The 27,516-nt window shown below is 39.1% G+C and overlaps 1 protein-coding gene across 4 annotated transcripts; it reads right to left on the bottom strand.

Annotated features, from left to right (window-relative positions):
* Positions 1-496: 496 nt before the first annotated feature.
* On the bottom strand, positions 497-25,881 carry LOC307162757 (Y+L amino acid transporter 2). Of its 4 annotated transcripts, none has more exons than XM_079878327.1 (10): positions 25,731-25,881; positions 21,692-22,274; positions 19,136-19,261; positions 17,651-17,795; positions 17,204-17,327; positions 5,823-5,926; positions 5,630-5,726; positions 5,370-5,519; positions 3,290-3,473; positions 497-1,870 (listed from the first exon to the last, which is right to left on the bottom strand). In XM_079878327.1, exons 2-10 carry the CDS (start codon positions 22,125-22,127, stop codon positions 1,773-1,775), a joined length of 1,464 nt encoding a protein of 487 aa, XP_079734453.1. In that variant the 5' UTR covers positions 22,128-22,274; positions 25,731-25,881; the 3' UTR covers positions 497-1,772. The 4 variants fall into 4 exon arrangements, with proteins under 4 accessions (XP_079734453.1, XP_079734456.1, XP_079734455.1 ...); XM_079878330.1 differs by lacking the exon at positions 25,731-25,881 and adding an exon at positions 24,381-24,444; XM_079878329.1 differs by lacking the exon at positions 25,731-25,881 and adding an exon at positions 22,471-22,532.
* Positions 25,882-27,516: the final 1,635 nt, after the last annotated feature.

Genomic DNA, 27,516 nt, shown 5'->3' with positions numbered 1-27,516 from the left:
CACATGGTTTGAGGTGTCACCCCCATGTGTATCACGAATTTACTGGAGAAGTTATATGCCAAACACATGTAACCCTAAGTATGAGCAATAGTAAGAGCTTGTCCTATAAATAAAAAAGTTAACTGACCAAAGGTTTATTTTTGTGTTATGTTTATTGTCATTTAATGTGTACAATTCTACATCTATGCAATAAATAATAGAAACCAATGAACAGTACTACAAAGTCTCACATGAACAACAAACAAAACGGAATGTAGTGAAAGAACATTCAGAACAGCATAGGTTTATAACATCGACACCCAAAAGGCTATATGTGGAATATTTGATTGTTCTTCACAAAATATTGATCATCTGTTCATATAAATCACAACTGTTTAAGGCACATATTATAACCATACAGTACTTAAGACAATCAACACTTAAATACGTTGTTTTGGTGACTAACAAACAACCCTTTAAAAAACAATGTGATTTTGTGGGTCAAAATTATATGTAATGAATAACATCAGGGCAGGACATATTCTGGACAGATTAAAATATGACTTCGGACAGAAGGATGAACTGTTACAATATAAAAGAGCAATGGCAAGATGTACTGTTATTTAGCAGCTTTAAGACATTCAATATCTACTACCAAGAGCATCTTAAGGCTTCATAATTGCTGGTAAACCTGTAAACAATTCTTTGGTTTATTATTAAAAAAAGGTCCATCTAACGAGGAACTGATGGACTCGTCTAGAAATCCTTGAAAACGTCACCTCTGACCGTCAGTTTTTAAAGTGGTGTCTGTGCGTGTCAACAAACAGAGAAAATAAAACTGTTCAGAAACATCTGAATTTGAGATTGACTAAAACTGGCGAACATTACAGTCAAATGCTGCTGTTTTATATAGCCTTGTACCGTAACAACACATTTCTGCACACAATGACAGTTCTCCCATAAAACAGTGCTTTCCACAACATTTATGGAAATACAGACTGAATCTTCACATTATTTTTGGGGCCAAAGAAAATAATCCATCATAAAACAGACAAAAGGAAACGCCACCAAAAATAAAAGCCAATCACCGAGAAAAGAAAAAAAGTAGTATATTCTAAAAACATCATCTACATTTATCTGGTCTGGAGTAAATGACAAAACACTTTGGCCTAAAAGGACACACTTGATATGAGAAAGAAATCTTTATATTAATTAGGCCCATTAGCCAAATATCTAGAAGTAATTTTCCCAACCGGAGCTACAAGTATACAAAGGATATGGCTTTTAAGTCTAGAGTACCAATAAAACAATCCTTCATCTCAGTAAATAAAAATCATTATCTAGCAAATGCATCTTTAATGTCTCTACCGATTTCAGTTAACAGGCCTAACAAAAGTTGATCATCTAAGGAGCCTCATATAGGTAAAACTGATGTGATGAACAGAGGAAGCTCATAAAAGGAGAAACAATCTAAACATTTAAGCCGGTGAATTTGATTTCAAGAAAACACCATATTACAGTCACACTGACATCAGTCTTTAATTGAATGGTCCACTGCATTGTGTCTTAACTCGTACCGCACACAGCGTCAGTGTGTGTATTTGTCTATGTTCAGTTCAGATGTTTACCCAGATAAATATTTCAATCTAATCTCCATCTACATCCATTGCTCCATTCCATGCACGCTCAGACTGGAAGGTGCAGACATGCGGTTCTGGCTTGAATTTTGGCTTATTCTCAAAGAAGTCTGGGTAATCCAGCTTTATTGGTTTAGCTTCCTTTACAGCCGGTGTTTATTCTTTTTTATGATCCTCAGGCGGATTGTCCAGGTCCAAACCGGGATCTGCCACGCAGCAATAACACAGCTTCTGTGTTTGCAATGAAAGTGTATCTGAAAAAAGAAAAAATTCAAAGATCATTATGTAAAAAATCATCCAGAATATTAAATAAATCTCTGTACAAAACTAATGGTGCGCGAAATAGTCACAGAAGCCTATGCTTACTTAAAATCCTCTTAACTGGTCTGCAGGTCTAAGATCAAAATGGTATTGATTAATTTGCCTGCTCTAAAAACCCTCCTCTTTATTATAAACAAAGCATTTATTTAATCAAGCAGGTGATATTGCATTCATTTGCCTACACTGTATGTGACCGTCGCGTCACGTCAAAAGCAAAATAGAACCCATTATAATCACTGACGCTGTCTACACTGGATACAGTATATGTGCATTCAGATTCTGACATACTCCACGCTCTCAAGTCTTTTGACTACAGGACATATGGAAGAGTGAAAGAACATTTGCTTTGACGCGTCCAGTTTAAACAGCTTTCTGTACAGACTTCATCCCAGCATCAGAAACAAGTTGATGGTTTATTTTAAAGGCAAACCAGATCAAGCCGGAGGACTATGTTTGTTCGCAGCATTTTGTTTTGGAAATGAGGCACAATGTAATTTGTGAAAGAAACTTGTTGAAAGACAAAGAAGTCAGAACTATACTGGATCTGACAGCAGCTACATTCCAACCCGGAAGTAAATGAGTCCATAATGCTTTAATTGTCTGTAAATGACGGTTTTATATGGATAGCGTTTTCAAAACATGCAATAGTGAGTGGACGTTGATACTGTTTCCTATGCAATGACATTAGCCAATAATAACAGTGGCCGTTTACTGAAAGGCCTTAAAAAATGGGCACCCCTTAAAATGAGATAGTATTTGTCTGAAACTATCTATATTGTCTAAAGGAAATGTTGTGGAAATTTGTAGTGGAAATTTTAATACCATAAGAGACAGTTACATGATTGCTAAGGTGTTCTGAGTTGTTGGTAGATCGTTGTTTACAGGCTCAAGCCAAAGAACCCACACCAAAGTCTCTATAGCATTCTAATTAGTCTGCATTAAGCACATTAACTGAGGCATATTACTCAATACAACAGCCTCATGAATGCTGTAATGTAAAGTGTGGCCAAAAATGAATAGAAAATGACTAACATGCCTTTTTTCTCTGTACTGCACATGGAGGTAGGCGGGTAAAAACACTACAGTCATTGTTCATAGTAAAACGATTTGCAGTACATAAGGACCATTATATGGTCAAAACACTCTTGTTTCATAAGAGCACATACATCTTGGGTTCAAATTCATTATACAACACCACATGTATGCATTTGTAACATATACATGCATGTTAAAAAATATAAACACTTCTTACCGCCTGCAGCAGAAATCAGAGACGTGCAGGTGCCCAGCTGAACTAATAGAAATGAGACAAGAGAATCGAGAGGTTCTTGCGTGTTTGTGTGCTCACTAACCGATCATGTGTCCCAGAAAGGCAGGTCTGGAGCTGGGCGGGAGGTGCACACATATGTAATACACAGGAGCTCCGGAGAGCGCCACAATGATTCCCACTAGAGAGTTTACGGTGTCACTGTAGAGCGGTACAACCACCAGAAACACGCTGCACAGACAGTACACTATAGGGAAGAACAGACTCAGCTACATGGAAACAAAAACACACAGAGTCAATTAAGCACATCATAAACCAGGGCAATAAAGTAATAAACATGTTAACAGTTATTAAATATATGACATAAGCTATTATCGAAGTATTTTAAGGCATCATAAATGCTCCTGATGCATGGACCGCCCACACCCCTTTAGCTGAACGATTTAGCCATCTGATGCATATGGCACTAAAAACTGGAAACACTTTCGCAAAGGCTAAAGTAGCATAAATCTGAAGTCTAAATCTGATTGGCTGACTTCTACAGGTCTTCCGGGAGTCTTTTTGCGATGAGCTTTAACGGCCCGACAGGAAACAAAGCTGTTTTAAAGTTATGATATTGCAGCAATGAATGTTTTGTTAAATTGTTATAAGCCATGAACCGAATCAGCCAGCTACAATGTGAATTAAAACATGTGAAGCAAAAAAATCAGACAAAAACTCACATTTACAAGACTGTACTAAACGGCTTAAGATCTACAATCTCAAGAAAAAATTGTGAATAACAACTGAAATAAAAATGACAGATTAAGAACTTAATTTAATTGATTCAACGATGTTGAGTATACATGGCGCGATTTGTTTGTTTAGATTCTCTGATTGGTGGAGATTTCATGGAATCATGGATAATGTTTTTCACCAGGAATTCCACTGATAAACGGAAATGGAAACACGATTATTGAGTTGGAATAATGCTGGCTGATGGCTTCAACAAAAGCATATACCACTGATTAAAGCTGCCGTCGGCAACATTTTTTTGATCATATTCAGTGATATCGGCACTATAATCCGACAGAACAACATAAATAAGGTGGTTTTATAAAAAATCCGAGCTTCTAACTCCACCTGGAGCATGTTATTCGTTTTGCAAAAATCCACCACTCCCAGATCATCGGGTCCAATCAGCGCTGGGGGGTGTGAGATCTGACTGTCAATCACAGGTCGTGCACACGCCACACATCCCACTCACCCCTCGCGCTGAGTCGCGCACGTTACAATATCACATGCACAAGCCTGAAGTTCGCAGGTGTGTTGGATTGTACGACGCGGGACGCGTGATGGCGGAGAGAAAATCTACTAACAAGCTTCCAATTCCTCGGTTATTGCTATCTATGGGTAGATTAGCCAGGGCAGCCTACCTCCGAGTCCATGGTGTTAATCGATGCTGAAGAGACGGACGCGTTCACAGAAAACATGGTGCACACGCACTGACGAACACGAACTCGATGGGAGGGTGCTCGCTGGTAGTGGGGAGGGGCATGAGAGTTGTAAACATTCAAAATTTTGGCTAAGTCGACTCAATCTGCCAGAGTTGCCGACTGCAGCTTTAACAAACTCGAAGCTCAGAGTAGGTCTGTCTTTAAAGTTTAACGTTGAAGTCGGCATGAAACGAAAATTGCAATAGTCTTTTTTTCCCTATTGTGATATATTTCCAGTGAAACGGATTCTTGAACAAGAAAAAAATGTAGGGAGGGACTTGATTTTGTCCATCAGATATTGATTGATCTTTGAGGTTTGCTTTTGCTGCAATCTCATTCATGATCTCATGAGTGACAGGTTGGCCCCCCCCTCACGCCGAAAAACACATCAGAGAAAATATGTCGTTGCAAGTGGGAGGGGATTCAGGGGAAGTTATTCTGATTAAAGATTATGAGGGCATATAAATCTTTTATAATACTTCACTTCCGTAACCTGACTATTGCACTCTATTGAAATCAATTGAGTTAAGGCTCTCCCTTACATATGGAGCACTACTTGCGTGCATAGTGTTACTGCAGATGTAGACAAGTCAGAATCAGTAACTTATAATGGTTAGGATTGGTTAGGACTATACAGGTAGAGGGACGCTAGGTAGATCACTAGGTTTTGGAACAGAGCTGCTGACTTACCTTAACAGGTCGGGGCATGTCAGGTGCCTTAATACGCAGGTAGATCAGACTGCCTATGGAAAGGCCGATGAACAGCCAGTAATTAAAACTGAAGTAATTAATAAGCTGGAACACATCTTTCACACAGAGGAATATGAGTGACATGCCACCCTGTAGGAGGAGGGAGAAAAGCAGGTTAAAAAAAAAACCCGTTTTGTTGTAGAATGTAGATATTCTGGATTTTTTAAATAGTACAGGCATGTCTGAGCCTGACAGCTCACATTAAACAGGAGGGCTGGAATTGGTGTGTAGCGCTTGACATGAATCATGCAGAGGACATTGGGTAAATGACCCTCACGTGAGCCAACAAAGAATAACCTAGAAGAAGAAAAAAAAGAATTTGGCAAAGAAACTGAATTCCTGGCACTAGGCATGGACTCAAACGACAAAAGACTTTTAGAACAAAATATTTACCTGGAGGCAGCAATGATAGAGGAGTTTAAGCCTCCATAACAGGAGATGGCCACAGATATAGGGATGAGCCAGCTAGCATATCCCAGCACATAGTCAGCAAACGTCTGTATTAGATACAAAAGCAAAAGTGTTTATTAATAATAATTTAATAAATCTAATAAAGTAGTAATAAATGGCTGACATTCTATACTAGTTTTGTCTAATTAAATAAGACTATAAATAAAACAATAAAATCAGCAGATCTAAATCCTAGAGAATTAAGGCATGGAAACATTATAATGTAAAGAATGAAAAATGGATATTCATTTTGAGATTTGCTAAAGACTACATTTAACAGTTTTATTAAATTATTAGTGTTTTTAAAGATTAACTTTGAGCGGTAGATGATGGCAGAGGTGATCTAAATGTAAAAATAGAGGAAATGAGCATGAACAATTGAAAATACAATATCCATAACTAAAATGCTATAGATTTTTGTACAGATATTGTACATCCTTAAAAATAACTTATCAAACAGGTTTCTGGTCACTGATATTCCCGCCTAGGGCAACACAATTTGGCAAAACGTGCGATTAAATTACTAAAATAAATAATAATAATAATATTATTATTGGTTTGTATTATTGTTACCAAATACAAATATGAAATAAAATAAGATAATTACTATTGCAACATTTCACTTTAAAAATAAAAATGTAATAATTATATTGGTATAATAATATTTTTTTTTACTTTATAATAATATAATTTAATTTATAATAATGATAATATTTTACAGTACAACTGTAAAATTGCAATACTATAATCTTCTTATAATCTTAAAGCTACACTGTGTAATTTTTTTAGTTGATTCTTAGCAAAAAACACTTAGTTCTTTCAAAAATATATGTGCTCATTAATGTATATTTACTTCTTTCAAGTAATAAAGTATTCTCGTAAGTTTATAATCTGCCATTGAAAGTACATACGGGTGAGGGGTTCGAATGCCGGTCGCCATGTTGCTCCTCCATCTTGAATCTACATTAGCCAAAGAGGGACATACCTGTAAATTCAAGCTTCATCTTTCGCGCTTTACACTCAGTGACACAGAGACGATTGCGAGGGGGAGATTACTCGCGACTGCCGGCAGATTTGAAAGATTGCTGATGGAGGATCACGCCTATTTTCGAGGACATGTAGCAGAGTCGCCAAGGATGCGAAAGAGAGAATTAAAACGTCAACGCGACAGGCAAATCAGCAAGACCAAAGTCAATATTGGAGTAACTTTTCCCAGATGGAAAGAGCTCATGAGGAGCAAAGATTTTAAAACGGACGCCGAAGTTGCCTGCTTTCTTCTCGGCAGGTAATCCAGCCTATGTGTGTAAATTCTAAGTTTTATAGTTGCTTGTCTAACCATAGCATGGTTGTGCATAACGCCAGAACGACCTCTAGTATAACTTGCGTTACTTTTCCTCACGTCAATGGTGAAAAAGCATTGTTTACCTTGTAACATAAATCTGTGCTGTGACGGATCACAGGTGATGAATAGTTTTAAAGGCGCAATTGGACGAAGTCGAACGGGTAGCCATGTTGATCTTGGAATAATACGGCCACCGTAGGAGTTAAAACACCCTCGAAATTGAAAGGAACAGAAACTAATATTCACTGGGTAGTCATATACAATTTCACCGATAGATGGGGGAAATTATCACACAGTGTAGCTTTAAAAGGTACAATAGGTGATCTAGGAATGCTAACTTCAGCCTGCTAGCATTGAAAGCATATGATCCCACCCTCCCTGCCAATCGGTGTCCAAAGCCACACCTCCTCCAAAACACATGAACGCGCACAGACCAAACGTTATTGGATTACATCGTGTCATTCACCGGTGAGAAAACTTTACATTACAGTGAGGGGAGAAACAGAAGCGCTTGCTTGCATACATATGTATGTAATTGTGAAATCACTCCAGTTCAGAAGTTTTAATATTGACAAAGGAAAGAATGCAATGTATTTCAGCTTTATTCATATGCGATTTCAGGACATAGCGCAAAACAGTCAAATCTCACTGAATTATCTGCATAGGCAAAGATACTTGCCACTTGTTGTGGGTTCAGAAGGAAAGTTAGTTGTTTGCCTGCCATTCTCGCTGCACAGCGTACGTGAATGCACTGCCTGTTCACGCAGACATCATACGTTATTAGCGCAGAGGTATGCAAACACACGTTGACTGACAGGGAACACAGTATAATTTAATTCGGACAAACATTTTATGGTCCTACACCTTGATACAGTACATATATTAATAAAAATGCATTTAGACCGCTTAACGTAGTGATTGCTATCAGCATATAACGATACTTTCAACCAGCATAACAAAAAAAAATTCTGTAGAAAATCACCTATTGCACCTTTAATTTCTTAATTTTCAAATGTTAACCCATCATGCTTTTATTTTGCCTCTCTGAAAACACCGGATCGTGAGCTGCTCGCATGTAAACGAACACAGTGCTGTGCTTCACTTTGAAATACGCGCCATTTAATTGGGTAACACTTTATTTTACAGTGTCATTGTAATATATAATTACTGTAGTAATAACTATAAATTATGCATAATTACATGCAATTAACCCTAAACCAAACCCTCATCCTAATCCTAACCCTATAGTAAGTACATGTAGTTAATTAATATTACTCAGTACTTTAATGTATAATTACACTGTAATACTGACACCTTAAAATAAAGTGTAACTTTAAATTGCAGCTAGATAATAGCACCAAGTCATTTCACAATTTTTTTTATTAATCGTGCAGCCATATTCCCGCCCTAAATGCATGCCATTGGTTGAGTGTCACAGTGTCTGGTTTGGGTTTCCCCAGGTGTCCACTAGAGGTCTCTCTCCCTTACGGTCACCCTTCATTCTGGAACTGCATTTCCCACGATCCTTTGTCTGTTCTCATCACTCATCATTGCACACAGCTGTTTCCCATAGTTTCTGTGTATAAATACCCTGTCTGTTTCAGTCCATGTCACGGAGTCGTCATATATTGTCACCACACTTCTGAGGTCTGTTTCTAGTCTGTTCTTGTTTTGTTTATTGTTGTTTTGTATTTTGGATTTTGAACCTTGCCTGGATGACGACGAATTGGATTACGATTTAATAAATAATTACCATCACACTGCTTTTGGATCTACCTATTTTCCTGTGTGTCCCCGTGACATTGAGCTAATGTTCTACTCTAATGTTCTACAATACATTGAGCTAATATTCTACTCTTTGGGCCCTATCTTGCACCCAGCACAATTGACTTTGTACACTGACGCATGTATCATTCCTATTTTGCATAGGCATCATTCCTACTTTTCCCTCCACAGACGCACGTCGGTTAACTAAGAAATACACTTGCGCTCCCCGGGGCGGTTCAGCGCAAAGAGGAGACGTGTTCCGGCGCAAACGTTCCCTCATGCTATTTTACAGGTTTAGAAAACAATTCCGCCACTGACCGAAAAAAAAAGAGTTTAAAGTCAGTGGCGCGTTGCACATGTTATTCATATGCTATTTTAAGGGCGCATGCTTGGCATTAATCAATGTAGCGTGTGCACAACGTGCATACACTTTGATTCTCTCATCTACACACAGACGCAGCAGTTATCATTTTTGCAAATCATACATTATCACGATAGATAGATAGATAGATAGGTTTATTATAAAAGCATACATCTAGCTTACACATTTACCCAAATTATCATACGCCTGTTTAACCGAAGTTAATTTGGGTGTGTTTCTCCATCCCCAACGTCCCTGACGAGAATGTCGGTCTCCTCGGCTGTGAACTGCTCCTCGCGTGCGCCTGGCAAATCCGCCGTTATAATAGGAATCCGCTTTAGAACAAGCGTGCCTGCTCTTAAAGGGAACGTGAGATGACGCTCTGATTGGTTTATTTCACGTTACACCCAAACCACACCTATGAATAATGAAGTTACTTCAGACCAACCCCTTTTAGATTTGCGCCGGGCGCAAGAGTCATTTATCCCGCCGGGAAAATAGCAACAGCGCCAAGACCTGCCCACAAAGTTACTTGCGCTTTGCGCTTGACACTTGCGTTTCAGATCGTTAAAATAGGGCCCTTAGTATCCTGGGCTTGACTGAGACCTGGATTCGTCCAGAAGACTCAGCAACCCCTGCTGCTCTCTCTAGCAATTTCTCTTTCTCTCATTCCCCAGGGCTTCTCATTTCTAACAACTGGAAATACTCAGCGCTCTCTTCTCTATGCAACAACAACTCATTTGAATATCATGCTATTACACTTACAACTCCCAATAAGATCCATATTGTAGTCATTTATCGCCCCCCAGGTCAGCTGGGTAACTTCGTAGAGGAGCTGGATGTGCTGCTGTCCTCTTTCCCTGAGGACGGCACCCCACTTCTAGTCTTCGGTGACTTCAACATTCATCTCGAAAAGCCGCATGCAACAGACTTCATCTCTCTCCTAGCCTCTTTCGATCTCAAACGACTCATCACCATAGGTACTCACAAATCAGGCAACCAACTGGACCTGGTTTACACGTGCAACTGCATCACAGACAACATTTTGGTGAGACCTCTCCATGTTTCAGATCATTTCCTCATTACTTTCAGTCTACAACTCTCTACCCCTGCACCACCAACCCCACCACCAGTCACTTTCAGGCGAAACCTGCGCTCACTTTCTCCCTCCCATCTTTCCTCTGCCGTGTCATCTTCTCTTCCCCCACCCTCACAATTCTCATCTCTGGATGTGAATACCGCAACAGATACCTTATGCTCCACTCTAACCTCTTCTCTAGACAATATCTGCCCTCTCTCCTCCAGGCCAGCACGCACTACTCCCTCTAACCCCTGGTTGTCTGAGGTTCTTCGTGAACACCGGACCAAACTCAGGGCAGCGGAGAGGAAATTGAGCAAATCAAAAGACACATCTGACCTGAGTATGTATAAATCTCTCCTCTTACTTTTCTGTTGATGTTCATGCTGCAAAATCTTCATACTTCCACAACAAGATCAACAGCTCCTCTAACACACGATCACTCTTCAAGACATTCAACTCTCTCCTCTGTCCACCTCCACCACCACCCACCTCCTCTTTAACTGCTGACGATTTTGCGAACTTCTTCACCAACAAAATAACAACTATCAGCAGTCAGTTCTCAGCTCCACACACACAGGAACCCAGACCAACCCCTTCCACAGCCAATAACCCTCTCCCCTCCTTCTCTCCTCTAACCGAGGAAGTAGTATCTACACTTCTCCTCTCCAGTCATCCTACCACCTGCCCTCTAGACCCCATCCCCTCACACCTTCTACAAGCCATCTCTCCCACACTTCTACCAGCACTCACACACATCATCAACTCACCCCTCCATACTGGCACTTTCCCTACAGCATTCAAGCAGGCACGGGTTACTCCACTGCTTAAAAAACCAACACTAAACACATAATTTGTAGAGAATTACAGACCTATCTCTCTCCTACCATTCATTGCGAAAACACTTGAAAGAGCTGTTTTCAACCAAGTAACATCCTTCTTGTCTCTAAACAACCAGCTTGATGTCAACCAATCTGGCTTCAAGAAAGGGCATTCAACTGAGACTGCATTACTGTCGGTCACAGAAGCCCTACGGATCGCAAAAGCTGCTTCCAAATCTTCAGTCCTCATTCTCCTGGATCTGCCTGCTGCCTTCGACACTGTGAATCATCAGATCCTTGTGTCCAGCCTCTCATCACTGGGCATCACAGGAACTTCACTCCACTGGTTCGAGTCCTATCTCACAGGTAGGTCCTTCAGGGTCGCATGGAGAGGCGAGGTATCCAGAGCACATCAACTGACCACAGGGGTTCCTCAGGGCTCAGTGCTGGGACCCCTCCTCTTCTCCATCTACACCACATCACTGGGACACATCATACAGGCACACGGTTTCTCCTACCACTGCTATGCTGATGACACACAGCTCTTCCTCTCATTTCAACCAGATGATCCCACAGTAGCTGCACGGGTCTCAAGCTGTCTGGCGGATATCTCGACATGAATGAAGGAACATCACCTGCAGCTCAACCTGGCAAAGACTGAGCTTCTCGTCCTCCCTGCCAATCCATCTCTACAACACAACTTCACTATCCAGCTAGAATCATCATCAATCACCCCATCAAGGTCGGTCAGAAATCTTGGAGTGACGTTTGATAACCAGCTGACCTTCACAGATCACATTTCAAAGACAGCTCGATCATGCAGGTTTGCACTGCACAACATCAGGAGGATCAGGCCTTTCCTTACTGAGCATGCAACACAACTTCTCGTCCAGGCCCTGGTCATTTCTAGGCTTGACTACTGAAATGCTCTTCTGGCTGGACTTCCATCATGTGCAACCAAACCTCTACAGATGATCCAGAACGCTGCAGCTCGTCTTGTCTTCAACGAGCCCAAGAGGGCCCACGTCACTCCTCTGTTCATCTCTCTGCACTGGCTACCTCTCGCTGCTCGCATCAAGTTCAAGGCATTGACGCTTGCTTACAGATCTGTCACAGGCTCAGCTCCCTCCTACTTTCACTCACTCCTACGAGTCTACATCCCTACCAGAAGTCTACGATCGGTCAAAGAGCGACTACTTGTGGTTCCATCACAGAAAGCCACAAAATCACTTTCCAGAACATTCTCATTCACAGTTCCATGCTGGTGGAACGCTCTCCCCACCCTCATCCGGAATGCAGAATCCCTGACAACATTCAAAAGACAGCTGAAAACCCATCTCTTCCGTGAGCACTTAACCGCATTAAAAAAAAAACAACAAAAAAAAACCCTTCCCTTTCCCTTTAAAACCTCACTTATCGGGCTTATGCTACTCTAAATAATGCCCGAACTTCGTATTTTGAGCACTTCTTGCGTTGTTTTTGCCTCTTCATGATGACTCGCTTAATTTAGTCCTAATTTGTAAGTCGCTTTGGACAAAAGCGTCTGCTAAATGACTAAATGTAAAATGTAAATGTAAATGTTCTGTGTTGAAATGCTCAAACAAACAGAACTGAGCACTGAAGAAAGCTATGATCTTAAACATCTGCTCTCTGGCCTGTTTTTGTTGTTGTTGATAGAACCTTTTTTGGTCTGAATACTTGTGCGGACAACTTTTGCTATTTTGTAAACAAACAGAGAACATGTTTTTTGGAAGAACTTACTGTTTTCTCTGCATATAAAAATGGGAAAGGATACAGCAGAAACAAAATGTATCAAACACAGCAAACTGTATGTGGGGCACAAATGATGGATATAAAAACTTTCCACAGAGCAGCACACTAGTTTAATTACATGCAGTAGAGCATCTGTGGCTGTGGACTAATGTCATCGAGAGTCTCCAAAGAGAGGACGCTGCCTCAAGCTGCTCTCCTTAACTAGATCAGTGTAACAGGAGATGAAAACATGATCAAATCTGGAGCAAATAAACTAAACAGATGCTGTCAATTAACTTGCATGTGACATCCAGGATCATGTGGGTTAAAAACGAGTTTTGCTGCAGTAGCTTGAGATATTAAGATGTGATGATAACAGACTGTGATAGAAAAATTAAGGAATAAGATAATAAACTGAATTTTAAACTAACCATGATTCTAACAGCAATAACAAACTTTACTTCATCTTTCAAGGTCTAACATTCTAACACTTGGGAACATTGTACTAGAACGTTCTGTTCTTGTCTGAGTTATGGGAAAAATTGTCTAATATGCTGACTATAACAGAATCAAGAATATACTGTCTATCCTGTCCCATGACATATTGAGTAATCAGCAGAACTCTTAACCTTTACTTGTGTTTTTTCTGTGTTCCAAGATGTTTTTGCATATGCCACTAACAGAGGGTGAAAGACGGGGCTTGCTTCTTCTTCTTAAAGGGACACTCCACCCATTTGCATTAAGCTTTGCATTGTTAGAAACCCAGTCATACTATTGAATGGTCGTGCAACACTCTCTCATTTTCCCCTGAGACGGGAGAAATCCGTTATTTACCTTTTACACTTCCTCCTACATTGACGCAAAAATCGTCATTTTGCGTCATTGTAGGAGGAAGTGTAAGAGGGGGGGATTTCTGTTGAGACTACAAGCACTAGTTCCTCATCTTTCCCAGGGGGCGGGACCCGCTCACGCTACAGACCTATTACAGATCAGTGGGTGGGACTTTACTCTCTGAAACTGAAAGCAATATCCTCCATCTTGTTTGAAGCTAAGCTAACAGGCGCTGTGGAGACAGATGTAAAGTAATGACAATAGTGGAGGAGAGTGCTCAATATGATATAGAAGAAGAGGATTTCGGAAGTCTGATGCTTGAATCAGGTGTTTGTGGCTACCTTTACAAGCCGCATTATAGCGAAGAGCAGCCGAGGCAGAAGACCTGCCTGCCGCGGACGAGGAGCCCGGACTGGCTCGAGTTAGGGCGGACTGGTGGCGCCGGTGATCTCACTATGCAACTCATAGTCTGTAAGATGCAACTACGAACACAGAGATAAGAGTCCGTCTGCGGCAAAGAATTTCAACGATGACAATTTCTCCTGGACGAAATCTCTGAATCAGACGAGGACACGGACGTTTGTGTTGAGAACTATCCTAGTTTCGCACCGCATATGTTCTGACTGAACATCCAGGTACCATGCAATAATTCACCTTTTCGAAAGAAATACAAACGAAGAGTAATGCACTAATGAGTTCGCCAACTAACTAGACATTTTGTGTGATTGTGAAATGAATTTCAAGCTCTGGTGGTAGCTAGCCTTGTAGACGGAAGAGTGATTTCTCTTATAGGCAGATATGCGCTTTCTGGATTAGTGGGAGTGGCTTGCGGAGCTGTGCAATGTGGTGCATTGTGGGAGTTGTTGTCTTTCATACAAATGCGTCCTGAAGTTATTTTTTGTCTTTCCTCGGTCACGAAGGCACCAAATTCAAAATTTATTTTACATTTCGACTACATATATGACCCACTTTAAATAAAAAACAATGTTCAAATGGGTGGAATGCCCCTTTAATCCTTGTGCATCCTTATGGACATTTTTGTCCTTTTCAGTTTTGTTTTTTTGATCACTTTGCCTGTGTTAAAGGACAAGTTCGGTATTTTACACTTAAAGCCCTGTTTACAGATCGTATCTGATGAAATAGAACGGTTAAGATTAAAATTTGGACACATGCTGCTGTCCCGAGAATTTTAGGTTTATTTCGCTTTCCCCCCACCCCCACAATGGTTGTCTAGGTGCACTGGAACATTCCTTCATAAAACACATTAAACTTTCGTTTACAAAGACGTGAAACTCACCGAGTGGTCAGGGGTGTTCACTGGTATGCTCACTCAAAAATCGCTGAAAAAGATGCATTCCAACAGGTTTTATCATAGTTTTTGTCCAACTCCATTGACTTGTATTGAAAGAGCTGTGTGAGGTACGGTATTACTCCGCCGCTTCTTCTTCTGCTTCTTCTGTGTATTCAGTGAAATGCCAGTGGTTTGCTTGCAATCGGCAAATGTGCATTGTCGCCACCAACTGGGCTGGAGTGTCTATTATTCAAGCTCTCAACGGAAGAATCTACGGGTGTGAGACGTTTGGAAAAATAGGTCCACAGTTTTACAACTAATGGTAAAACACCCGTTGGAATGCATCTTTTTCAGCGATTTTTGAGTGAGCATACCAGTGGACACCCCTGACCACTCGGTGAGTTTCACGTCTTTGTAAACGAAAGTTTAATGTGTTTTATGAAGGAATGTTCCAGTGCACCTAGACAACCACTGTGGGGGTGGGGGGAAAGCGAAATAAACCTAAAATTCTCGGGACAGGAGCATGTGTCCAAATTTTAATCTTAACCGTTCTATTTCATCAGATACGATCTGTAAACAGGGCTTTAAGTGTAAAATACCGAACTTGTCCTTTAAGGCTAACTGCATAAAATTTGGCACGGGTGTGTATTTTTATTGTAATTTTACCATTTCATCACCATTTCCTTTAAAAAATGTATTTTGCACTAGTTACACAAAATACTTCCTCTCAGGACCTTTTGGACAAAAATGGCCCCATTGAAACCCATTAAAACTGCATTTTTTAATCCCTGTGCCGTTTAACTATAACATGATGCAGTCTTTTTAAAGAGGCTTTCATTCTGTTGGCAAGGCTTCAAAATTTACATTTTTACAATTTGTTATCAGATGGTGCCATTTTTTCAGGTTTGGCCTATAAAGCAAATACTCGCTTTATTCCTGTTTTCTGCTTCGCCATATTATAGAGCCAATTGGATAAATTATGGAATGATAATTGTGTGGGTGTGTTGGTATGGATGTCAGAGTGTGGTTGGTATGCGTGTTATAAAAAAAATATGTTTGTGTGCATGTGTGTGTTTGTAGTATTGAGAGAGAAAAACTCAAATACCGTCAAATAAACTAAAATAAACTGCAAATAACAAAGCCAATCACTGTGTTCACCAGTGGAGTTTTGCTGGCATCCAATGGGGAAAGTCTGGTACTGCGCCCAAACAAAATCTTACTGAAAGCAAATTTTTTGAGATATCAACCTCAAATTTGGAACACAACTTATTTAGATTTATGGCTTTGATTTTCTAGCCGTTTTAGAGTTCAACTTGTTTCATAAAATATATATTTTATATAAAATAATGTAAATAAATCATTTTCATAAACCATTTTCATAAACTTAAACCTATATAACTTTTTTTGGGATTTACTTAAATTTAACTTCAGCAATAATCGGCCAAAGGTATTCTTTAAAATGATACCAAAGTTAATTCTGTGCTCCCAAGCTTCAACTTTTTATGACAGTTTTTTGACATGGACCTATGTGTAACTTTTTTAAATTGATGCACAAGGGTTAATTAGAAGATGACAACATTAAAGTCATGAGTTAGGCAGGTGATTTGGTTTCTGTGCGTCATGTCTTTATCCTATATAACCTGATGTATTTTTCTATGTGGGTGAGATTTCTCTGAGAATTGCTCGAGAAACTCTCCCGGCCATGATTAAAGCATTTAAAGGACAATTGCTAGAGTTTGTCTGTCATTTATGCTGCGCAGCAACAAAACAAGTAAGTCAGGAAAACGAGTTAGAGTAGGACTCAGCCAGTTGTCGACTGAAGACGCAAGGGCTAGAGTATAAAGGTATTGGGTGTCGATTGGAGACGCCCCAGTTTAAGATATTGGGTGTCGATTGGAGACGCCCCAGTTTAAGGTATTGGTGTCGATTTGGAGACGCCACAGATATTAAGATCAGTTGGGTGTCGATTGGAGACGCCCCAGATAGTTAGGTTTAGGGAAAAATCTACCACACAGACCAAGTAGCTTTTTTTTATTTTTTTATATATATATCATGTTCGGCTCCAAGAAAGTTTTACTCACCACAGCCACAGCTTCACTTTGTAGCAATGTATTCATGTCCAGCACTGCATAATAGGCAATATTAGTCAGGATGTAGATTACTGTGACAATGGGCATGGAGATCGCTATTGACAATGGCAGGTTTCTGTAGCAGAGAAAATGAGACTGATTTTTCTTACATATTTGAACTTTGAACATAACTGCTGGACATTCATTCAAGCTATAGTTTCTGTGCCATAAGGGATGGCAAAAATAATGACTGTTTTCAAATAGGTTTTCCAAACACACATCCATCTGTCTTTTGGTCAGTAAAACAGAAAATCCTGCCCCAAACTCATGCCATTGGTTGAGCCAATTTTGCTGTGTATATGAGAAATTATAATTGAGTCTTACTAACTCACAATGAGTGGAACATATAATTGTAGGAGATTATCTTTATATTAAGTGAAATGTCATGAATATTCATACCTCTCTGGGTTTTTAATCTCCTCTGTGACGAAGTTCAGGGTGTCCCAGCCTGAGTAAGAGTACAGAGCGGCGTACAGAGCCAGAGCCATGTTTCCTGGATCCAGTTTAGAGTTCTCAAAGGAATCCCTAAAGTTATTTGTTTTTCCTGTGGCAGAGCAATGCAAATAGAGTCAAATATCCGAAACAAACAGTAATGACTCACAAAAATACACGTATGTGGTCTCATGCTCACCAAGGCTGCATTTATTTGATCAAATAAATAAATACAATTTTTATACAAATTATTCCTGTGATGGCAAAGCTGAATTTTCAGAAGCCATTACTGCAGTCACATGATCCTTCAGAAATTATTATAATATTTGGTTCTCATTTCTTATTGTTATCGATGTTGAAAACAGTTGTGCTGCCTAATAGTTGTGCTGGAAACTGAGATACATTTTTTCACGATTCTTTGATGAAAAGAAAACTCAAGGACAGCATGTTTTTGACACAGAAATCTTATTTAACTTTATAAATGTATTTACTGTCAAGTTTGATCAATTTAATGTGTCCTTAGCCCTATTCGGACAGGACTAGTTTAACATGGAGAGGTGGGGTAAAGTACTAATTATCAGAGCTTCTCTGTGATTTTAGTCCTGTCCGAATGTGCCATCTCAGTAATCATTACGGACAATGTCAGTAAAGATTACGGCGACTTTTACCTTCAGTAAAAAGGTCCGGAAAGATTACTTCAGGTAAAACCGTGCGAATAAACCCGCACTAAATATGTACGTAAATTTTTCGTCATTTCGAGTTTAAAAGTAGTTTTCCACGGTTTTTCCAAGTATGGAGATGCTTGAAATAGCATTCAGTTGCATTCTAGACGCCGGGACAAACTCAAGTGTTTTCCACATACCATTCAGATCAGAAAGAAGATCGAAAGCACTTGTTAGAGGCACGAAACATATTTTAGCGTTAGGTAAGTGCCTATTAACACCACAATACAATCTGAAGTTAATACATCGTTCGACCAGACATAACCGTTTTATTATATATATATATATATATATATATATATATATATATATATATATATATATATATATATATATATATATATATATATATATATATATATATATATATATATATATATATATATATATGTTATATGTGTTTGCGCACGTGATATCAGGAAGCAACGTAATACGCACATGACGACAGGAGGGTGACGGCGATGCGCAAATCGAGTTACCCCTCCCACTTCTGCTAGTTTTACTGAGATATCTTATCCCGTGCGAACTGGCCATTCATTTTACAGACATCCTGTGATAAAATTACATTACTTCATCTACCCTTGTAAAGTTAATCCCGTCCGAATATGGCTCTTCTTGAATAAAAATATAGATTTCTTTCCCAAAAAAACAAAACTTAAAACAACTGACCCCAAACTTTTGAACAGTAGCGTGTATATAGTAAGCTACATAGGTGTCAGTATGATCACACCTTGGGCCAGCACAACCATTCCAGCGATGATAATGACTATGAGAGCCAGAATTTTAGCCACAGTAGAGATGACCTGAAGAATGGCCCCCCACTTCACCTTCATGGAGTTCACAATGGTCAGAAGACCTGCAGAGGAAAGAGAGATAGGCATGTCCATATAAATGTCTAAAAATTTAAACAGTAAAATTGCTGGTTGCAACTGTTTTTAAACTCCCCTTTGCGACAGGTATTTCTCAGTGTCACTTTTGATCATTAGGGTTACAGTTAAAGGTATAGCAGAGGATTTTCCCGAATTTTAGAAAAGAACCGCCCTCTCCACTTTTTGAAAAAATGCACATGCGCAACACTCTACCTGCTCCCGAGAGGGAACGCCTATTAAACGTATGCACGAGCTAATCATAGCTTACATTAACTTTTACTAGCAGTGATTTTAAATGGATTTCTCCAAATAGCATGCCAAACTTTACCTGTCAAGTAGAAACTTTGCGACTGAGGCGGCATAACTGTGAAGCCCAACCTGTGTTTTGAGCGCACGCCATCGTGTGAATCGTGTGCACGAGCACGTACGACGGCCTTACGTAAACATATCACCAGAATGATTGACACTTAGGAGGACCAATAGTCTTGATGATCCACCCGGAAAAAGAAAATCCTCCGCTATACCTTTAATGTTTAGCAATTACTGTAATACCTCGTTGATCGAGATTTCCAATGTGACAAAAGTTCCCATTTAAAGGGATAGTTCACCCAAAAATGAAAACTAACCCTTTAAGTATTTTGGTTCACTGACAGGTTTGTCCAGGGCTATAAAATTAGGCTGTGTGTGAGTTTATTCAGGACAGAGTAAACCATCGGCCCCTGCGGTTTTAATGACTGGTAATTCAAGTTCCTCCGTTCATTAGATACTGCAGTAAACGCTAGGAACTTCTGGCATCTAATTTCACCAACAAAGTCCTACAGTAATTCACTCACTGCCAACCGTCTCTGGCTCTGAAATGTTATTGCTACAGAACTGCAGATGCCACTGTGACACCCAGGAGATTCACTGAAGCATTTGTGTACCTGTTTTAATCTCAGCCCAAATGCCACCTCATTCTGATGAAATGGTACACATCAAGCCCAAATAAAGTTCTATTTGTCACAAAAAAGGAAAATAAACCCTGTAGAATAGAATTACACTGTTATGTAAACCTGTAGCTTTGAGGTTTAGGCTGTTTGTCAAGTACTTCAGTGAGTGGACTTTGCCGCAGTAAGTAGCAAAACATGCCACAGGTGACAAATACCCAAGAATTCCCTTGAACTCAAACACACTGCACATGGTCTCAATCTGGGATCACCAATGAATTCTTAAAGGTTTCATGGAAATCTTGGCTGGGTTACGGACCCCAGTCCAAAGGGAAAGTATTTGTGTGGCATGAATAAAATGCCAACCAACACTGACACGAATGGAGAGAGCAGCCTGGCAGCCGCAGTGGAACTAACAGCTGAACCAACAGAAAACATGCTTCAAGATTTGCAGAGACATTACTCACTCCATTTAGACAAAATTGAGAGACAAAGTACAAGTTTATGCAAAAAAAAAAAAAAAAAAAAAAAAAAAAAGAGCATGTACTTTAGCCAAATGAAAATTATGAAACAATTTATTCACCCTCATGTTGATGTAATGAAGACTCACTTGTTGAATTCTGTAATTTTAACTAGTTAATATTAAAATCACACAATTCAACAGTCTACAAAAGTAAATTTGCACTTTCTGATAAAGGAAAAAAGAGGATCCCCGAGAAAACTCACTGGAAGTGACAGTTTCAATTCACATTTTTTCATGCAATGTTTTAGTATGAAGAAAATCAAAAAAAAAAAAAAAAAAAAACTCCAAGCATAGGCTACTACTACTTTAGTATTTATTAATATATTCATATTTTAAAATAGCTTTTCTTTTTATATTTTCAGTTTTCCTTTTAATTTTAGTAACTTTGTTATGTCCTTTTGTAATTTTTATTCGATTTTTTTTATATTAAAAATATTTCAAATTATTAGCTTTAATTTACTTTTATTTGCATTTTAGTAATTTTAGTACTCAAACTTATTTTATTTCAGTTAGTTGCCAGGGCATTATTTCTAACTTTCTTTAAGTTTTTAAATATTAATATTTAACTATTTCAATTAATCAAAACCATAATAGTTTCAGTTTTAGTTTTAATTAAGAATATTAACACTGATTCAGAGATGTTGTGTATATTATGAAGTCAGTATATTCCAATATATGTATTTCATATTTTGCATGAAAATAAATAAAGGGACTGTAAGGCAACCATACAAACTAAAAGAATTACCTAAATAAAGTATGCAGATCATTACTTCGCTCTGCTACAAAACTTTATTTTTGACATTGACAGGAAGCGCTCTTTTCAGAGTAATCTCACACACACTGAGCTGTGTGAACAGTAAACAGTGAATCTCCGGGAAAGCCTTTATTGTGCCACTATGTAAAGTGCTGTTACATTTGTTTTTATCAAAGCAATCTCTCCATGCATGCATGAGCAAAGGAGCACTTACCTATAATGAGAGCTGCAATGAGCCGTACTGCATCATTTGGAGCCGAGCAGGTGGGGAAGAATGGTTTCACTAAGTAATTAGCAAAAGTAAGAGCAATGACCGCCTGGCAGGCCGGTTCCACGATCATCAGCGAGGTCCACAGACGGATAAAGGCCAGGAAGCCCCCAAAGGTCTCCAGGATGTAGGCATAACTGGCTCCTGACTTGCGAATGGTGGTGCCCAGCTCGGCGTAGCACAGGGCACCAAAAACAGAGAAGATTCCTCCAATAACCCAAATCACCAGTGATAGACCGTAAGATCCTGTTTTCTCAAGAACACCAACGGGGGAAATGAAGATGCCCGAGCCAATCATGTTCCCCACGATGAGGCAAACGCCATGCAGTAACGAGATCTCTTGCTTCAGACGCATGGAGCTGGTGGAGCTGGAATCCCCCATGATGAACTCAATTCAGAAGGGGAGACTAAACTCAAGAGAAAGGGTACTACAAAAATAAAGTATGTGATGTTGGACCACACAAGGGTCTGATCACCTCAAGCCTGGAGTATCAGCCGAGTCTCATCGCACTTTTCTTTCCGCATCAATCTAGAAGGTGATAAATGAGATAAAACTTAGTTAATGGCTAAATACAACTACTGTGGTACACTGCTGACAACACAAAACATTTTCGACTCATTCAACACTTTAAAAAAACTACTAGCTCAATCTCTCCAACACCAATTTTAACACACCCTCTTAGAGAACAAGTTCATTAATTGAGCCTCAGTAGTTTCGCCCACACCTGCTGCCCAGGACGTCATGTACCGACTGCAGTGGTATCAGTAAGGGAACCAGAGAGAAAGCGAGAAAGAAAAGTGAGAGAGAAAACCAGGCAACACTTGGGTGGGTGTGGCCATCGACAACAACATGCAGAGCTAACTGTTTTTAGGAGATAAATCAACTAGAGATAATGGCTTTCATTTGACACTAAAACTACATGGGAACATGCTCATTTGAAAAAGTATGTTATCCATCAAATACGAAAGAATTCAACTTGAAAAGTCACATATTAATCCGATTTTATTTAGGATTTTATTCACATTTAAACATTGATCAGCAGACATAAACAGAAGCTCAACAGAACCTCCTTCACTCAAGAACAAACAGATTTCGTGCTGCGTAACATGAGAATGAACCTCATTGTTTCTCGCACATCAAGTGAACATGATTGAGCTTCTGTTTATCATAACTGATGTGCGAGTTTGAAGAATGTTTATGTGAATGAAAGCCTATTCAATCTGTTCATCATATAAATCGATCGTGTCTCTTCAGAAAATGTGCACTAAACCGCTCAATTCATATGGATTAGTTTTACGATTTCTTTGTGGACTTTTTAAAGCGTCAAAGTGTCAGTTATGTGCTAGCTCAATCTCTCCAACACCATTTTAACACACCCTCTTAGAGAACAAGTTCATTAATTGAGCCTCAGTAGTTTCGCCCACACCTGCTGCCCAGGACATCATGTACCGACTGCAGTGGTATCAGTAAGGGAACCAGAGAGAAAAGCGAGAAAGAAAAGTGAGAGAGAAAACCAGGCAACACTTGGGTGGGTGTGGCCATCGACAACAACATGCAGAGCTAACCGTTTTTAGGAGATAAATCAACTAGAGATAATGCCTTTCATTTGACACAAAAACTACATGGGAACATGATCATGTGAAAAAAAGTATGTTATCCATCAAATACATCACATATTAATCCGATTTAATTTATGATTTTATTCACATTTAAACCTACTTCACTCAAGAACAAACCTCACTGATTTTTTGCGGAGGCTCAAACGTGCTGCGTAACACGAGAATGAACCTCATTGTTTCTCGCACGTCAAGCGAACATGCTTGAGCTTCCGTTTATCATAACTGTAGTGTGAGGTTGAAGAATTTGAAAGCCTAAATTCAATCTGTTCATCATAGGCTATAAATCGATCGTGTCTCTTCAGAAAATGTGCACTAAACAGCCAGGGCCGGATTAACAATTTCCAGTGCCCTGGGCAACAAGACTCAAGGCCCCGTAGTTAGGGGGGTTCGGGGGCGAGAAAATTTGGATTTCTCTGATCTACATATGTGCAATTTAGGACTTTTGAAGGCCAAAAAAAATGATAAGAAATAGGCTAGCTTTAAAACCTTGTCATTAGATTATTTGTCAATTCCTGCTCTCTCCTCATCTTCATATTTCTTATTCTCTCAGTATTCTTATCCTGGCCTATTTCTACCTCTCCTAAAGCTGAACTTAGTCTTTTCATTTTCGTCTGTGTCAGTGACGAAAGTAAACATAGGCTCAACTGATATTTATACGTTTTATGAATCATTTTCTCAGACAAGTTAATTTACTCAATGCTACCAGGAAAGCTGTAGCCTAAGTCAGTATTGCCATTAGGAACCTTCAGCAAGCTTTGGAATTTGAACTAATCTTGCTATTGATATCTTTATTAGACTACCGGCCCTATAGAACAAATGTCCGGCTAATATCGAACCTAAAACGAACTTTACCGCGCTCAACCAGCGGGAGTGCATTTCACGAATTAGTAATCGCTGGCGTTCAGCGGGGAGGGAGGAAAGTCTGCGTGAGCCCGCGTAGATGCACTTTATGCAGTGAAGACTGTAAAATGTTTGATAACTTTATTAAATTTCTGTGTAGGCTATTTCCTCCTACCTGTCAGGGACCCTTAGATGTCATGTGCCCCTGGGCAAGTGACCAGTTGCTCTAATGGTTAATCCGGCCCTGTAAACAGCTCAATTCATTTGGATTAGTTTAATGATTTCTTTGTGGACTTTTTAAAGTGTCAAAGTGTCAGTTGCGTAGATGCCAATTGAGGGACAGAAAGTTCTCAATTTCATCAAAAAGATCTTCATTTGAGTTCCGAAGATGAACACGTTTTACGGGTTTTTGAACGACATGAGGGTGAGTAATTGACGACAATTTTCATTTTTGGGTGAACTATCCCTTTAAAATTACCATTTACTGGGGATGCTCCTGCAGAGCCATAGGTGGAGAGTGAAGTCCAGCTCCCCCTCTCTGGATGTATTTTGGGCATAATGGGCTACCCAAACCCATCCCTTTCACCCATTAGATCCACAGAGGTGGAGCTGGACTAGGTCAAACTCAACCCATGACAGGAGGAACTGAATGTCATTTGGCTCTGCAATGAGCACCACTTGATTTATATAATGCTGCATAATAAATGACAAACAGGTACAAAACGTGCATGTCACAGGCACAGCTGTTCTGAATGTATACAGGACGACAGCTTTGAAGCATACACCTTTTCTAGACTATATGAAACTTAATCAAAAAGTGATTAAGAACAAGAAAGTGATGTCAACATGATCTTACATAGGCTACTTGCGCTTAAATACATCCGGACGATCTACTAACATCGTGTTGGTTGTAAAAACAAAACCATTTCCTCAGTGATACCTAACTTCTGCATTTATTTAAGCCACTGGTCTATATAGAAGACATTATAGCTCAGTGGCGGCAACATTCTGACGCAACGTTACCTGGGTTTAAATGGTCGATTCGCGCCAACACACGGCTTCTTTCACTTTATAATAGCATAAAAACGGACAGCATTACAAAACAATCTTTATCTTCTATCGTTTTATGAGCGCTTCAAAGTTATATGTTTGATAAAACACGTCTCTTTATCAATCCGTCATCTACATTGTTCCTTTCCAGGACGAGCGACACGTTAGAGGAAGTTAAAAACACGTTGTTCAGGTTTAGTCTTAAAACCTTTTGATTGCCAATCTCACGATTTCCCATCAAACTCCATAATTTCAATGTTACTTGACCTCTGGGGTAATAATACGGTTTCCCCCATAGGATAAACGACAAAGAAAACATCTCTGACTCCCATCCACATCTGTTAGCCAACAGTTAGTGTAGTATTGCTGTCTCGCACACACGGCTCTGCTACAGCACTCACACTACTAACAGCTGGTGCGGATGGAGTTGGAGTGTGAAACAGAAAGTTTAACTGAGCAACTCATCAGACCTCACCTGTTCTCACTGAAGAATGCGTGGACCATGTGCGTGGATGTCTGAGCGGACGTGTCGTGGAGCTGAGAGAGAGGAGGAGGAGGAGACTCATGACATCGTTCAGCAGTCTTTTAATACTACTGCTTTACACTAAAACATTAGGCCATCCTCCTCCTTCTTCTCCGTCTCCTCCTTCTTCTTCTGGAGCCCTGCACTGTTGACTGCTTTATCGTATGGAAGCTTGTTTCCGCCACAAAATAAAACATTTTAAAAGATAATTGCGACTTTTTATCTCACAATTGCGAGTTTACATCTCGCAATTCTGACTTTATTTCTCACAATTGTGAGATATAAAGTCCAATTCTAAAGGAAAAAAAGACGGACTTTTTTTAAAAACAAAATGTTTTTACCTCAGAATAGTTTATATCTCACAATTCTGACTTTATAACACGCAATTGCGACTTTATATCATGCAATTCTGACTTTATATCTCCCAAATATTTCTCAGAATTGCGACTTTATTTCTCAGAATACATGGGTGGGAGACATGACATGCAATTCTACCCGTCCATGATGTCATAACCTAATAAAAATGGGTATTTGTTCAAAATATATATCTTCATGTTGTTCCTCTGACAAGATATTATTACAGCATACCATAGCTGTAGTTGGTGTATAAAGACCTCTACTTCAAATTTTTATCTAAACATCAAAATTGTCATGTGGTGTGACTGTCCGGGATATGTGTGACCTTACTAATATGACTATATATATCAGCAAAGTATAAATAATTGATAGATTTACAGTTTAAGTAACAGGATTAGGCCATTTCAACAGACACAGAAAGTGTTGATGTCTGTGGATGATTTTAAAGCAAGTTCTGGCCAAATACATTTTGTCCGTAAACGGACAATAATTTGGACATCATTATGATGAAGAGGTCCACACTCAACCAGGAAGTTGCAGTGTCATCTCTGGAGTGGTTTGCAAGGTCACGAGTTGAGTTCTGGCTTTTTAATTTTTAATTAAAAAGCTCTGTATCTGATATGCTCACTAGTGGTCAATGTTTTGTGTCTTATTGTGTGACATTATTTACATAAAAATGAAACACTTTTAAATTAATTTTACTTATTAATTCTTAAAAATCATTCCTGCCATGTGGCAATTTACATGCTAAGTATAAGCTAGCTGTTTTTAGTTAACCAAGAGATTAGCTTAACTGAACAAAACGTCATATGGTGTGACACTGTATCATATGGTGTGACTGTTTTTCTAAGTCACACCATATGATATATTTGTCACACAATATTACATACACCTTTTTTAATGATAAATAAATAACTATTCAAAACATATTCAATGATAATAGTGAATGTTTAATAGTGAACATTAAATTACCTATACAATTAATGTATTTCTTTTCAATTTTATACTTCATTTAATGTTCTTGAAGTGAGATGGTGTTTGATTTACTCATATTTATGAGTTTCTTATAATTTTAAAAGTTTTAAAACAATGTTAGTATGTTTTTTGATTAATGTTAACTGAATTGAATTAATTGAATGTTGAATGCAAATAAAATAAATTTTTTTGCATTGACAAATTGTGGAGTGGTGCAGTTCATCATATAGCGTGACACTATATAATCTGGTGTGACATTCAGAATTGTGCCAGTAAAAATACTTTCTTAATTATAAATCATAAAAAAGTCAACGGAACACAAGAGAAATAGTATCAGCAAGAGTCACAAGCATTTTCATAGATTTATAACCGGGTTTAACATAATTAATCTAAAATATCTGGAAAG

The sequence above is a fragment of the Squalius cephalus genome, assembly GCF_949319135.1.
Source record: "Squalius cephalus genome assembly, chromosome: 8".
Taxonomy (NCBI): domain Eukaryota; kingdom Metazoa; phylum Chordata; class Actinopteri; order Cypriniformes; family Leuciscidae; genus Squalius; species Squalius cephalus.
This window is presented reverse-complemented; position numbering and strand designations above follow the sequence as displayed.